Below are 14,510 nucleotides of genomic sequence, written 5' to 3'. Positions count from 1 at the left end.
TCAAGTGATTATACCCTTGGGTAGGGGGTTTGAAGGATTTTAGGGGAATAAAACTGGCAAAGGAGGTGGGAGCTCCATTGTATCCTCTGTTTGTGCTTTGGGAAAGACCTGTAGGTGTTTTCAGGTGCCCCTAATTGCACATTGGTGCCTGACTGCAGTGCAAGCAGAGCCGTGGAGTTGAGCTGGTATCCAACAGGAAAATCCCTATGGCCTCGTGCCCTGTTTGGGATCCTCCTCGCAGCCTCCATTGCTCTCAGGACACTGAGCCTTGTGCCCCTTGTGCCTCAGTTTCCTCACAGCAGGAGTGAGACGAGGCTGTGCCTGAGCAGGGGATGTCCTTGGGGACCATCACACCGATCCCACCCCATCCTGCTGCCCAGGGTTGGGATGAGACATGAGGTCAGGCCCACCCCCACTGCCTTCATCCAGTCCCCAAAAATTGCCTGATGATTGCAGGGCAATTAGCTGTGGCATGATTACAAGCAGGATGCTTAATGAGGTTAAACCACTACCTGGGACTTCCTGAGTTCTTAATTACTCACTCTTTAATTGCTGCTCACAAGTACATTAATATAAATGACTGTCTGGAACAGAAAAAAGAGATGTGATCAGTGTGAGCTGAGATGCTTCAGGGATACGGCCCTTTCCCAGGGCTCAGATCATCCTCCAAATCCTCCACTCCCCACCAGCAGGGATTACACCCATTGAAGGGCTTAAAAAAAACTCTTCTGCCAAAAGTGTTTTGTGCTGGGGCGGTGGGTGGGCAGAAACCCCCGTGCAGCCCCTCCTGAGCCTGTCTCTGCTCGGCAGCCTCGTGTTTCCGCTGCCTGGTGGACGTGGTGCCGGTGAAGAACGAGGAAGGCGTCGTCATCATGTTCATCCTCAACTTCGAGGACCTGGCCCAGCTCGTCGCCAAGAGCAGCGGCCGGAGCCTCCACCACCGCCTGTCGCAGACCTGGAGCAGAGGTGGGTGTCACCGGGGACACTGGGGGTGTGGGAGAGGCAGCCCAGCATCCTCAGGGCTATCCCCATCCCGTGGTTTTCTCGGGAGCTCGTGGGGGCTGAAGGATGTGCCCGTGGCTGGGCAGGATCGTGCACGGGGAGAGGTTTGTGTTTGTGCACGGTGTCATCTCTGCCTGCTTGGGGACCGGTCTGGCCGGGCACCAACTGGGTGGAAAAAGGCTGTTTGGGCCAGCTGTGCTCCCCTCACATCCACACGTGCCCACACACACCTTCTGAAAACTGAGGATCTGGGAACAGGGCTGGGGGCTGACACCCCGCATGAGATGGTGCATTTTTAAGGAGAGGGTGTCTTGCTGCAAGTGGAGCCGTGGAGACCCTCTGCGAACCGCCTGCCTTGCTGCATCCTTTCCATATTTAGCACTGGCTGGTGCTGGTGTGGGACAGGGCCTGTGTGCAGGGTCACCAAGAGGAGCAGGGGGCACTCGGTGTCACCACCAGCATGGCTGTGCTCTGGGAATGTCACCACAGGCAAGTGGCACAAGGATGGTTGTGCTACGATGGCTCAGCCTGCCCCGGCTTTGGGCTGTTCCCTGCTGTGCCAGGCTCATTCCAGGCTTTTGTGAGGCTTTCGGAGGCAGTGGAAAACTCAAATTCCTTTTTTGGGAAGGCTGGATCAAAGGGACGCCGTGGTGAGGCTCTCAAGGGGATGCAGATGCAGATGTTAGACCTGGCAACAAGAAGCTGTAGCATCCAAATCTCCTGCTGCCGTACGGCCCTCGCTGCTCGTCACCTCTGAGTCAGGGAAATAATCCCACATCCACCTTCATGCCAACACTCCCCGGGGATGTGGGGTGCTATAGGGGTGCTTTGGGCAGGCCTCAAAGTAAAGCTGTGGGACCAACCTGGGTCTGTCCCCCTGTGGCCTGTGGGGAGGCACAGTGGAACCGGGATCAGAGCCAGGGCCATGTCAGGGGTTGATGGGGACACCTGTCCGTTGTGCTGGTGCAGTGGTGTGAGCTTCAGTGCATTCCCACTCGGGGCATCTCTACATCCCAGAGCCATTCAGGTGTCTGTGTGCGTGGCAGTGGGTGCCAGTGGAGTTTTATGTGGGTTTCTGTGTCCTCAGGCCAGGCGTACACACACAGGATACGTGCGTGTGACTGCACAGATCACCTGTGCACGTGTTCCTACGTCTCTGAAGTGATGAGATTCATATTTTTGGTGGATTGCTTTAGTACTAGTTGGCTTCTGTGCATGAACTGCTGAGGAAATCCTAAATTCCAGCAACAGTGTTGCTTTGCAGCCCCCTTACCTCTCAGTACATCTCAACATATGATGCATCCATACCCCACCCCACCCCTTTGGGTGGGACCTTTGGCAGAAGGTACCCAAACAAAGGGTACCTGTCTCTTCCCTGCACTGGAGGTTGTGCTGTGCATCCCAAGGGGTGTTTCTTGGGTTTCCCACCCCAGTGATGGGGAGTGTGGAAAGGCCAGAGCTGCTGGCTCCAGCCCAGGCTGTGCTCTCAAGAGCGGGTTTTGTGACTCAGTCTTTAATTACACGGCCACAGGAGGCTGCATTGCTGGTCCCCGGTTCACTGATGCACAGGGAAAGTCGGATGCTTTGCTTCTTCCAGCTGAAAAGCTGCTCTGGGCAGTGGGGATGGGGTGAGCAGAGGGAACCCACGTGGTACCCCACCAGTGGAGCCATTTTTGGGGAGCTGGCAGGTTGGGAGCCTGTCCAAGCAGCTCGGCGGTGTGTTGGGGCTCTGTGGGAAGCTAATCCTACCAAAACCAAACAGCTCCTCAATGTGCTGCTTTTCTCCAGAGGAAAATGTGTTTGTCGAGCTTGTGTCGTGTCCTGGGTGCCTCAGGATTTTGGCCATTTTGGTGTGGTTAGTGAGCACAGTTGGTGCTGCTGGGGGTCAGATGAGCCCCAGGGCTGACCTAGGCCCTGAGGGTGTGAGCCTGGCTGCTCACACCAACTCTGAGCAGCAGGAGGCCGTGGTCTCCTCTATGTCACTAGAGAAGTCACTTTGCATTGGGTGTCACAATCAGGGGCATTGTGTCCCATTGTGGGCACTGCCAGCCCCTTTCCCTATCTGGGCCTTTCCCCTCCTGAACCTCTCTCACAGCTCCTTGCAGCCCTGGCTGCCCTTGTCCAGCCCCAGTCCCCATCAAGGTGGTCTCCTGGTCCCACTTGTGTGGTCCAGAATCCCTCGCTGAAAATCCAGAACAACTCCAAGAACAAAACTGCTAGAACTACTTTTTTTAATGCCTTTCTGACTTACAGTCTCTACTGTGTGATCTCTTTTTCCTGAAGTTCCGCCAAGGAGATTTAGGGGCTCGATTTCCTCCAGGTCCAAATCCCTTAAGTGGCTTTAACCTCTTTAATTGGCTTAGGGATGCTCTGCACCTTTCCTGTCTTGCATCTGTGGTTGTAGGGGACTGCCCTCCAGCTCAGTGGTGCTTTCTGCCAGGTCAGGGTCTGCCTTGAGCACACGGTGGTGTGATGGCGTGGGAATAGAAAGTGTGTTGGAGGAGGAAGGGCCTCCTGGCATGTGCATCCCCCAAAGCCACCCCAAATTCTCCGCAGCCTCTCCCCCTGCCCCGTCTCGCTCCAGCCGTCACGTGCAGACAGGTTACACCTTTCTCTCTTGTGTTTTGTTTTTCTTTCTAACAAGGTCAAAGTAGGAGTTTGAAGTTTAGTCTCCCGTCCCTGCGGCGACTCAAAATCCAGCGGGACTCTCTGCCCACCAGTGAGTTTGATGGAGTAGCCATTGACTATGGAAAGGTAACCGTAGCCTTTGTCTGATATCAGCCCAAATCAGGCCAGGTCCTGGTGCTCTTCCTCGCTCTCCCCCTCCCGCTGTCCCTCGGCTGCTGTGGCTCGGGCCGGATCCGGCGGTAGGGCCCCGGTGCTGGGTCAGTGCCAGGCACTGGCCCCGGCGAGGGCCGGTGGTGAGCGCGGTGCTTTGGTGGCGTGGGATGGAGCTGGTGCTGCTCTGCCGGGCCGTGGCTGGCGGGGGGAGCGGGAGATGTGCTGAGCTGCCAAAGCTGGGAGGAAGGTCTGGCTCCATAGTGCACGTTGTCCAGGATGGTGGAGCTCCAGGGAGCTGTCCTCGCCTCGAGGAGGGGACGTGCTGGTGGCTGTAGGAGAGAGGAGCAGGTGTGCTCTGGGCAGGGACTGGAAGGCTCATTTTCCCGTGGTTTTCCTGGCAGGGAGCAGGCAGTGCAGGCAGATCCGGCTTCTCAGCCCTCCAGCAAAGACTGTGCTTCCCATGATGGAGGGTGATGCTGTCATTGCTGACCTTGAAAAACTCTTGGTGGGTCCTCTTTAGAGACTGTTGTTCTCGGTGGCTTCTTGGCTGTCAGAAGTGCTCCGGGTACCTCCAGTCACAGACGTGTTGTTTCTGCAGTGCTGCAGCTCGAGGCTGTGGGCAGGAGGCTCCTGCTCTGCTAAGGCATCCCCAGGTGCCAGGTTCTCTCTGTGCTGGCTGTATCCAGACAGCCTGGGTAAAGCTGCTTCCCAAAATTATAGATACAAGAGACAAAAGGTGCCTGTCTTCTCAGAGGCTGTGCTTGTGGCAGGTTGAAAACGTGTCATGTTATCAGATACTCTGGGTATGTCACTCAGACACCAGCGCTGCTGAAGGCTCTGGGTACCCCCAGGCTGAAGCTGTGCAGTGCACTGGGATGTTTGGGGTGCACACACACATGGAAGATGTGGATTGAGGACAACCTGATGATCAAGTGGGGGTAGCCCTGCAGGTCCAGGGGCAGCCAGCCCCTCCTGGCACCACATCCTAAAACCCGCCCTTAAGTCCTTAGGGGTGATGAGAAGTGCCACAGTCCCTCCTACGGGTAGGATTGGAGGGGCACAGTCCCAGCGGGTTCTGCTCCAGAAGGTGGTTGCTCTGTGCACCCCATTGCAGAAGTCATTAAAGGCTGGAAACTCTTTAGGTCTCCAGGGAAGAAGGTTTAGCCATGGCTAAGGGTGGCTGTAGGAGAAGGAGGACCAATATGGCCAGATTTGCCAACCCAGCAGCTCCTGCAGTGGCTCCTGGTGCAGAGCACAGCCTCTCCCACAGACACCAGCACAGGACCCCGGGCACTGACCCTCGGGGGTGGCCTCAGCTCTTGCAGCAGGTTAGGGGAGGGCAGGTCCAGTGGTGGGTCATAGGGACACCTCAGAAAAGCGCATGGCAAGGCAGGTACTCCAGCAAGCCTGTCCCTGGGCTCTGCTCTTCTCTTGCTCTGCTTCCCGGCTGTGCAGCATCGCCTTGCGAACACCCCGCGGTGACCCAGCCTCCGGTGGCAGCTGGTGGGAGGTGGGAGCTGCCAGGTCCCCAGGGACTCGGTCGCCCCACTCCAAAGCAGGTCCTGGTCCCGGTTGGAAGTGACCCCGGGAACTGCGGCGCTTCCCAGCCCTCTGCCCCTCCTCTTACCTCCCCCGGCTCCCTCTCCTTCCCCCCCAGCACGCGGGGACTCCTTCTAATACAACGCTTTCTCCTGGCTGTCTTAAAGCCTGGTGGTGACTCCCTGATTTTGAGGGACTTGAAGACATCGCCCAAGGAGAACTGTATGCAGTCAGAGACCGAATCCCTCCTGGAAAAGGAGCGGAGGCCGAGCCTGGAGGCCGACCCCACCCTACAACACTCGTCCCCGAAACAAGAGCCTCCCCTGCCGGGCCCACAAGGGTCGTACCCCGCGTGGGGTTTCTTTCGGTCTCGCCCTGGGGGCAGCTTCCACAGCCTCCGCAGGGTCTCCTCCTTGGACAACTTTGAGGCTGCGAGGTCTGAGTTCCAGAGAAAATTCAGGGAAAGGAGGGCAAACTCAGGTAGGGGAAAACCCCCGGAGCTGTCGGTTTTCTGCGGGAGCCAGGGCCCTGGGCAATGGCCCCGGCACATCTTGGGGGGGAGGTCTTAGTCTCTTGCCCCGCACTGCTTTTCCTCTGCAAAGTGGAGATAAGGTGGGGTCTTCTCCCCAGATCCACTGGACTCCATGCGATTCCCTGCGTAGGCAGGTCCTGCTCTGTGCGTGGAGCCATCCACGGTGTTGTGTGTGAGATGTGAGACTGTGTGAGGTTGCTTTCGGCTGCCCCACACGAGGGGCGTCCCACTGCCACCCCACCTCCCCGGGAGGGAAGGGAGGGGTCTGCAGGCACGTGCAATGTGAGCTGTGTCCATGTGTTGGAGGCGGATGAGACACCAACCAGGCCACTCTGGAGGGATGGAGAGAACACACCTCCATCATGGTATTGACATCCAGACCTCTTGTTCTCATGAGAGTGACGATGACAAATTAGATTAAGGTCAGGAACTGGGGATGGACAGAGATCGGTCTGTGGTGTCTGGCATGAGAAAACAGGGTGGAGGATCATGATCCTCAAATAGTCACAGGTTATGGCCCCTCAGGAGGGGACACAACGTAGAGGGAGGGAATGGGAATGTGCGGGGAGAAGGCTGGCAGCTGGTACTCACCAGCACCTTCACAATGTCTTCAGACACCTCCTGCCCATGACACCAACTGGGTCAATGTCAGAGCACAAGGGATAGAAGGGGTAGAAAGCTGGAAACACAACCCTGCCCTGCCTGGAGGAGATGGAAAGGTGGGAACACACTGGGTATGGTGCTTGGGGATGATCCTGGAGCCCTGGGTGTGGGTACGTGCTCCCATCCATGACAAACACACTGCCACAGCCTTGACCATGAACCTCCAGGGCTTCCTTCCTGGTCCTGCACTGGGGTCACCCAGAGAGGCAGGTCCCCTCTGTCAGGATCCAACCCCAGGATCCAACCCCTGTCAGGATCCAGCCCCACAACAGCTCTTCTTCCAGACAAAGCTCTGACCTCCCTACCTGGAGCATGGGGGTGGAGGATACACCTGAGTGGGGACATCATCCAACTGCTGCTCAGTTTGGTGGCCAAACACCAAGGCAGCAGCTCAGGAGCTGTGTTGGTCAGGCAGGGGTGGAGGACAATAACCTCCTCCTTCATCTGTTTTCTTGCAGTTTTGGCATCCCTCTCTGATAGGTCTCACTGGGGCTGGTCCCTTACCTGCTACAGTCTTCAGGGATAGCACAGGATACTGGATGTCTCTGTATCTTGGTCTGAACTCCCTGAAGGAGATTTAATGGTAGAGAGATAGGTGATGTGTCTGACAAGCAGCCCCCTCTCAGGTGTCTTGGGTCAGGCATCCCATGTCTGAGCCACACTGAAGAAGCCAAGCCTTTATGGCCAGGCAGACATTGGTGGCACCTTCTGGTGGCACCTTGTGGTGGTCCCCGATTCCTGGGGGTCCCAGAGTGAGGTGGGGGCTCTGCAGGTCAGTTCCTGCTCACGCTGCCCTTCTCAACGCTCCTCTCCATCCTCTTGCAGAGGCTTCCCACGTCAAACCCAACCCCCCGAACTCCACCTCGGACTCGGACCTCATGAAGTACCGGACCATCAGCCAGATCCCCCAGTTCACCCTCAACTTCGTGGAGTTCAACCTGGAGAAGCACCGCTCGGGCTCCACCACGGAGATCGAGATCATCGCTCCCCACAAGGTGATGGAGCGCACCCAGAACGTCACTGAGAAGGTCACACAGGTACGTGGGCGCTGAGAGGCCGCCGAGGCAGTGGTGGGGTCGTGGTGTTGCTGCTGGGGGACAGTCACAGCCACTCCTGTGGCTTTTGGAGAAGAGGAGCAGACAAGGCACTGACAGCTGGAGATTCCACCCTAGGAAATGCCAGCATCCCTGTGTTTGGGTTTTCTCTCCTGCTCTGAATGGCTGGAGTGCTCTTTTTATTCCCTTTAATGAATATTTCTGGTAATTTGTGGCTGAGGGAACACCGGCACGGACTGCTCATGGTGTGACAGTGGCTTTGAAGGGGACACGTGTGAGCATGTTTGTGTGTGCACGTGGCTTCATTTGGGGAGGGAGGCTCTGGCCTCTCTTCCTGACCCCAACGCCAGGGATGGAGCCCCCAGGGCGCTGCTGATCCTGAGGTACTCGCCTGGTCCATGCCAGGAGCAAAGGTGGCCACGCCGAGGGCCACCAGATCCCCCGGGAGACAGCAGGTGGCACTGCACTGTCACCGACACGTGTGGCACTGCCTGTGGCTGCGGGGGACACGTGTGGCCGTGCGGTGTCACCGCAAGGGATGCACGGGGCGCTGTGCGGACGTGTCGGGATGCGGGAAAGGTGCCGCCGTGTCCCGCGATCCCGAGGAGAGAATCTGAGGCACGGGATGAAACACATCCAACGGATGAAACACATCCCACTGCTGCCAGCAGCAGCCCAGGGCAGGTTTAGTGCTAATGCAGCCATCTGAGCCCAGAAAAGCCTCTGGTCTTGCAAGTCAGCTCCAGCAGAGTGGGGTGCTCTGCGGGGTTCTCCTCCTGCCTCGGGGCCTCCACGTGTGGCAGAGGGACCCCTTGCTCCCCACAGCACGGGGCAGTTCTTAGGCTTGTTTTCCCCCAGGCTTGTCCCCTTCACCCCAAACCCCAGGTAGTGCCTCTGATCTGGGGGTGACTGCAGTGACCCGGAATCAGTCCCTGAACTCCAGCAGGATGGTGAGCAGCCTCCATGCCCTGTCCCCATCACAAGGGACACCCCCACAACAAGGGCTGCTGTCCACACTGGGGTGACAGTGGCACGGTGGTGTTGGCCACTCAGTGTGGGGACAGTAGCTGATTGTGGTGTGACAGGATTGCAGCTGACGGGTCCCTGCAGGACCCCAGAGTATGCAAAGACTGACCTTCCCTTCACATTCAGTCTCCAGATGGGATGGGATAGGATGGGATGGGACAGGACAGGACAGGATGGACTCTTCTCCCCTCTCTATCTCCCCCTTCCATGGGGGACCCAGGCATCTTCCCTGTTCTCACCCCGACGTCCCCTGAACCTCCCACAAAGCCAGAGCTCCCCTCTCCTGGCTGATAAATAATTCATAGTGAGGCAGAGACAGTGGTGAGACAGCACTAACAGCGTCTAAAAATACCTGCTGGTGGGCAGGGAGAGGAGGCAGGGGCAGTTTGGGGTGGTCTGGCCCCACAGCAGGGGAGGGCAGGTCACAAGTGCAATGAATGTGCTGGGCACGGCCTGCCAGGGCTGTGGCTCTGGGGCATAGCTGGAGGCACATGGGGATGCTGTGGGGTTGGTGTCACCAGGCTGGGGTCCTGTTGCAGGTGGTGTGTGTCCCAGTCCCCTGGACTGTCCCGAGGGTGGTGGTGGAGCTGGGCAGGAGGATGCTGGGGACAGGGATGGGGGGCTGAGCTGTGTCAGGATATGGGCTGGGAGGGGCACCGGGTCAGTGCCTGCCTGCAGCCAGCACCCTGGGCCTGATCCTGCCCAGCCCCTCATGCTTGAGGGTCTCCTGGCAACTCTGGAGTGCCCCCCCTCCCCAGCTCAGTGCCCCCATCCCCAGCACAGGGCAAGGGACAAGGAAGGCACAGGGTGCTGGGCACCACGGGGCACATGGCCTGGGTTAGCCCGGGTCATGGGAGCCTCCCCTCCTCTGTCACCCACAGCCCTCACACACCCTGCTCCCTCCTCCCTCCTCCTCCTCCTCCCTGCTGCAGCTCCCTCACTCACTGCCCAGCACCCAGCACCCAGCACCCAGCACCCAGCACCTGGCACCATGAGCCTGCGGCTGCGGCTGAAGCCGGTAAGTGCAGGGGGAAGGGGAAGAGGGAAGGGGCACCCACGGGATCACCATGGGGGGCAGCCAGCACTGCCACCTACAGAGACTCCCGAGGCCACCCAGGCCACCAAGGGTGACACCCACAGCCCTCCCCACCCCCCAGGGGCAGAGAGGGACAAGGCTGCAGCGGCTTCCTGGCTCTGCATTGGTTTGGAAGCTATTTTGCAAGTTGTTTCTTTAGCCTTTCCTGCCTCCGATCCTTGGAGTTGTGGTTTTTTTATTAATTCCTGCCTGGAAAACGACAGGTCTTGACCTGCTCTTGCCTCTACCGCAAGATGTGGGTGCCAGGAGCAGGGATGAGGGGCAGGGCAGGTGCCCCAGCACAGGGAGCAGCATTTGGGGGCCTGAATTCACAACTATCCTCACAGAGCTGCCTCCAGTCAGGCAGGTGAGGATTCAGCTGCTGAGGGTGGGAGTGTTGCTGCTTTTCCCAGACACAGGGTGTAAGAGCCTATCCCAGGTCCTCTGGGTACATCTTAGTTTGGGGATCAAGATTTTACCGGTGCTGCCCTGCCCCTTCCCCGCCGTCCCCGCGGGAGCGCAGTCCCCAAGCCCATCCAGCGCCTCGCTCCCCTCCGCCCTCAACGATTGCGTTTGGGTCACTTTTTCCAATCCCTCCCCTCTCCGTCCGCCAACGGACGTCGACGGCTCCCGCCGCTCCATTGGCGCTCCCTGTCCCCCACGGGGGCCCCGGCATCGATCGGGTTTGATTAATCCACGCCGGGCTCCCGAATGCCCTTCGCAGCCGCATGTCTCCCGCCCGCCTGGCCGAGTGCCTGCGTGCCTGCCTGGGCGATGCCAGGGCCCGAGCGCTGCGCCCGCCGTGCCCGCCGCTGCCCAGGCGCGTGGCCGTGGGGGCCCCCATGGTGGACACCCGGAGCCCGAGGGTCAGCTGCCGCCTGGGGCGCCGGGCGAGCTGCAGGCAGGTAGGAGCAGGGGGGCTCCTCCGGGGCGCAGGGCCCCGCCGGTGTCCCGGGGCGGTGGGACGGCTGGGGTGGGTCCGCTCTGGGTCACGGCACCAGGAGCCCTCGGGAAGCCCTTGAGCGCTTGAACGAGGTGCAAGATCCTCCTTCCTGTCAGCGCAGGAAGGGTCAGACACTTCTTGCAGGTGCTGATGCCCATCAGTGATGGTGCCCATCACCATCGCCTCGGGACATGTGGATCCTCCTCTCTCCTCTCTCCTCTTTCCTCTCTCCTCTCTCTTCTCTCCTCTCCTTTGCAGCCGGGCAAAGAGGTGCCTTTTAGTGGGGGCTGAGTGCTGGGAGACAGCACTGGGGTGCCCCTCACCCTCCCCTGCAGCTGGCACTGGTGCCCGGCACCATAGGGACACTAGGGGACAATAGAGCAGCAAGGACAGGCAGGGGGGGTCTGGCTAACCCCCAGATAAGCCCCTTCATGCCACTGCCCCTTAGCACCCAACACAGCCCCAGCCCTCCCATCCCCAGGACCTTGCACTGTGCCCCCAGGGTGGCTTTAGAGCCCGTCAGAAGCTGGTGCTGGTCCTGGAGGGGGAGCTGGGACAGGCCTGGGACGTGTGGGGGACTCACTGGTGCTGTGGGTGACCTGGGGACAATGACAGCATGAGGGGGGTGCCTGCATGCTTGAGATGATGTTTGCACGTTGGTGGCCACAGGTCACCCCCTCCCTGGGGATGCTCAGATGGGAAACAGGCATTGCCTGGGGCTGTGCTGTGAGTGGCCCAAGCTGCCCCCTCTGCTTGGAGGATGACTGTGCCAGAGGGACATCCAGGAGAAGGTCTGTGCTGAGGCCAAGAAAGGCATGGTGCAAGGCTTGGGAGATGCCTAATGTGCTGTGACCCTCGAGGCCAGGCCATGGCATAGCCATGGGATGGCATCTCCAAGCTGTAGCCCTGTGCCAGGGACAGCCAGCAGCTCCCGAGCTGGTGGCACTGAGCCGAGGGCGGACGGAGGCAGGGCAGGAGGCACTTTCCTCTCTGCTGGCATGAAAGGCTCAGAAGGGCACAAAGCAGGGAAACAGCTGCCCCAAGGGTGCTCTGACAGACAAGGAGCCGGGCACACCTTGGTGTCAGCCATAGTGGGCAACTCACCCTGTGGCCCCCTGGGCAACCATATGAAGCCAACAAAGGTGAAAAGGGTGTAGGAAATGCATTGTGGGCTCCTGGCTGCTCTACCAGCATGTGGGAGCCCTTTCCCTGGTTTCTGGCCTTATCCAGCCTCTCTCCAGGTCTCCCATCCTTCTCACACCCATCTCCTGGCAGGTGCTGTCCCTGGGTGCCGATGTCCTCCCCGAGTACAAGCTGCAGGCGCCGCGCATCCACCGATGGACCATCCTGCACTACAGCCCCTTCAAGGCCGTGTGGGACTGGCTCATCCTCCTGCTGGTCATCTACACAGCCGTCTTCACCCCCTACTCGGCCGCCTTCCTGCTCAACGAGGAGCAGGTGGAGGAGAAGCGCTGGGACTGCAGCTACTCCTGCGACCCGCTCAACATCATCGACCTCATCGTGGACATCATGTTCATCGTGGACATTGTCATCAACTTCCGCACCACCTACGTCAACATCAACGACGAGGTGGTGAGCCACCCCGGCAAGATCGCCATCCACTACTTCAAGGGGTGGTTCCTCATCGACATGGTGGCCGCCATCCCCTTTGACCTGCTCATCTTCCGCTCCGGCTCTGATGAGGTAGGGTCTGCAGGTCCATCAGGACAGGAGGGGACCCCTGGGTGGATAGGGAGAGATGTCTGGGAGAGAAAGAGAGGGATACGGATGTCTTGATGTAAGTGGTGGATGGCTAAACCCTTGAGGAGAGGGGTGGTTTAGTCAGAGGATGGACAAGGATGTCACGAGAGGCTTTTATTAGGCAGCTGGGACTTGGGATTTCATTTTGTGTGCTCAAACAGCCCCACAGACCCTATAAGTGCTAAGACAGTGTCTAACTGGACCCGCTCCCCTTGCTGGGGCTGACCCAGCAGAGCAGGCTAAGGGGTTGTTTAGGGACCGGCCCCACACTCCAGTGAGGCTGAATTTGGGGTTGCATTGCCAGCCAGACTGAAAATGTTGGCAGTGGAATGGCCCTGTGGTTCCTGCACCACCTGAAGGCCCCACATCTGAGAGTGAAAGGCAGCTGTTTTGGGAGCAGTGGTTGGCAAGATGAGGACCCATGAGGAAACATGAGGTTGGCCTTGGCTCCTCTCACTTGCTCACCCGTAATCCCAGAGCTTGTTGCCTTTATGGTCAGGACGTGGCATGACTCACCTGACCTAGTTCAGAGGTCACCTCCAGGACAAGGTGATTCACGCTCTAGAAATGCATTTTATATCCTTCAAAGGAAGCACGGGGCTCGGCTGGGGACGTGCCTTTGGCCGGATTTATCCTCTTGCTTGGCCCTGAGTCTTCTCACCTCTCCCCTGCAGACCACCACCCTCATAGGCCTCCTGAAGACCGCCCGGCTGCTGCGCCTGGTGCGCGTGGCCCGCAAGCTGGACCGCTACTCCGAGTACGGAGCAGCCGTGCTCTTCCTGCTCATGTGCACCTTCGCCCTCATCGCCCACTGGCTCGCCTGCATCTGGTACGCCATCGGCAACGTGGAGAGGCCCTACATGGAGCACAAGATCGGCTGGCTGGACAACCTGGGAGACCAGATCGGCAAGCGCTACAACGACAGCGACCTCTCCTCCGGCCCCTCCATCAAGGACAAATATGTCACTGCCCTCTACTTCACCTTCAGCAGCCTCACCAGCGTGGGGTTCGGCAACGTGTCGCCCAACACCAACTCCGAGAAGATCTTCTCCATCTGTGTCATGCTCATCGGCTGTGAGTGCCCGCGCGTGTCCCGCTGTCCCCGCCCCTCGTTTGGAGTTTGGAGGGGCTGCTCAGGGGGGAAACGGGGAGAGCATGTGGGGTTTTAGCAGAGCATCTCCCTCTGCCTGTGCCTCTTCTGCACAGACAAAGGGATGGGGTGATAGAAATACGGGTTTCAGAAACCTCCTGGTTCTGGGCCCAAGGGAGATATGGGGTTTGGAAACCTGCTGTTCCAGGTCTGATGTAGCTGGACATGCATCTCCCCCCCCTGAGTCCTGCCCTCTCCTTGCAGCTCTGATGTACGCCAGCATCTTCGGGAACGTCTCTGCCATCATCCAGCGCCTGTACTCGGGCACCGCCCGCTACCACACGCAGATGCTGCGGGTCAAGGAGTTCATCCGCTTCCACCAGATCCCCAACCCCCTGCGGCAGCGCCTGGAGGAGTATTTCCAACACGCCTGGTCCTACACCAACGGCATCGACATGAACGCGGTGAGTGCGGGGCAGGGAGGCCACGTGTCCTCACGGCACCTTGTCCTGAACAACCTGGAGTCTGGATCTGGGTCCACCCAAACACTTCCAACCTTTTGACGGGGGCAGAGACAAGTTAGAAGACTTGGGAGGCTGGAGGCAGGCTCTCTGCTCACTCATCTTCTGCATCTCCCTTTCTCCTTCTCCCCTTTTTCTGTCCATTCGTCTACACCTACCCAGAGGTTGCATGAGGGCATCTCTTGGCCAGAGAGCGGGTTTGGTGAGGAGCTCAGAGGCCCCATCAGCGCCGAGCACTTTCAGGCCGGTGTCTGTTGGTGTCAGAGCCACGGAGCAGGTATCGATCCAGCTCCTCTCCACACCGCCGGTTGCTAAGCAAAGTGCATCCTGCTCTCGCAGCAGGGAAAGGAGGGCATTTAAATAAACCTCGATCCATTTTAATTAGAGCCCAGAGAGGCAGCTGTTTGTTAGCAAAGGGGGGATCAATGGCGGAGCTGTGCTGGAGAGGCGCCGTGGCTCCCGGCCCGGCGGGAAGGTTTGTGCCGACGGCGCCGGGGTTCCACAGGAGTGGGGAGGGGGCTT

At 59.1% G+C, this 14,510-nt stretch overlaps 1 protein-coding gene across 2 annotated transcripts in view; it reads left to right on the top strand.

Moving 5' to 3' along the window:
• KCNH6 (potassium voltage-gated channel subfamily H member 6) overlaps nucleotides 1-14,510 on the top strand; it is a 34,677-nt gene that overhangs the window by 11,111 nt on the left and 9,056 nt on the right. Inside the window, exons 3-9 of one of the 2 annotated variants that reach the window (XM_032711249.1) lie at nucleotides 811-966; nucleotides 3,647-3,756; nucleotides 5,490-5,802; nucleotides 7,343-7,554; nucleotides 11,892-12,320; nucleotides 13,052-13,451; nucleotides 13,732-13,931. In XM_032711249.1, coding sequence (XP_032567140.1) covers nucleotides 811-966; nucleotides 3,647-3,756; nucleotides 5,490-5,802; nucleotides 7,343-7,554; nucleotides 11,892-12,320; nucleotides 13,052-13,451; nucleotides 13,732-13,931 — 1,820 coding nt within the window. The remainder of the gene's footprint in view (nucleotides 1-810; nucleotides 967-3,646; nucleotides 3,757-5,489; nucleotides 5,803-7,342; nucleotides 7,555-11,891; nucleotides 12,321-13,051; nucleotides 13,452-13,731; nucleotides 13,932-14,510) is intronic. The other variant, XM_032711250.1, reaches the window with a different exon arrangement.

Source organism: Chiroxiphia lanceolata, chromosome 26 (assembly GCF_009829145.1).
Source record: "Chiroxiphia lanceolata isolate bChiLan1 chromosome 26, bChiLan1.pri, whole genome shotgun sequence".
In the NCBI taxonomy this organism is placed as follows: Eukaryota; Metazoa; Chordata; class Aves; order Passeriformes; family Pipridae; genus Chiroxiphia; species Chiroxiphia lanceolata.
Note: the sequence above shows the minus strand (reverse complement) of the source record. Positions and strands in the feature narration are given on the sequence as shown.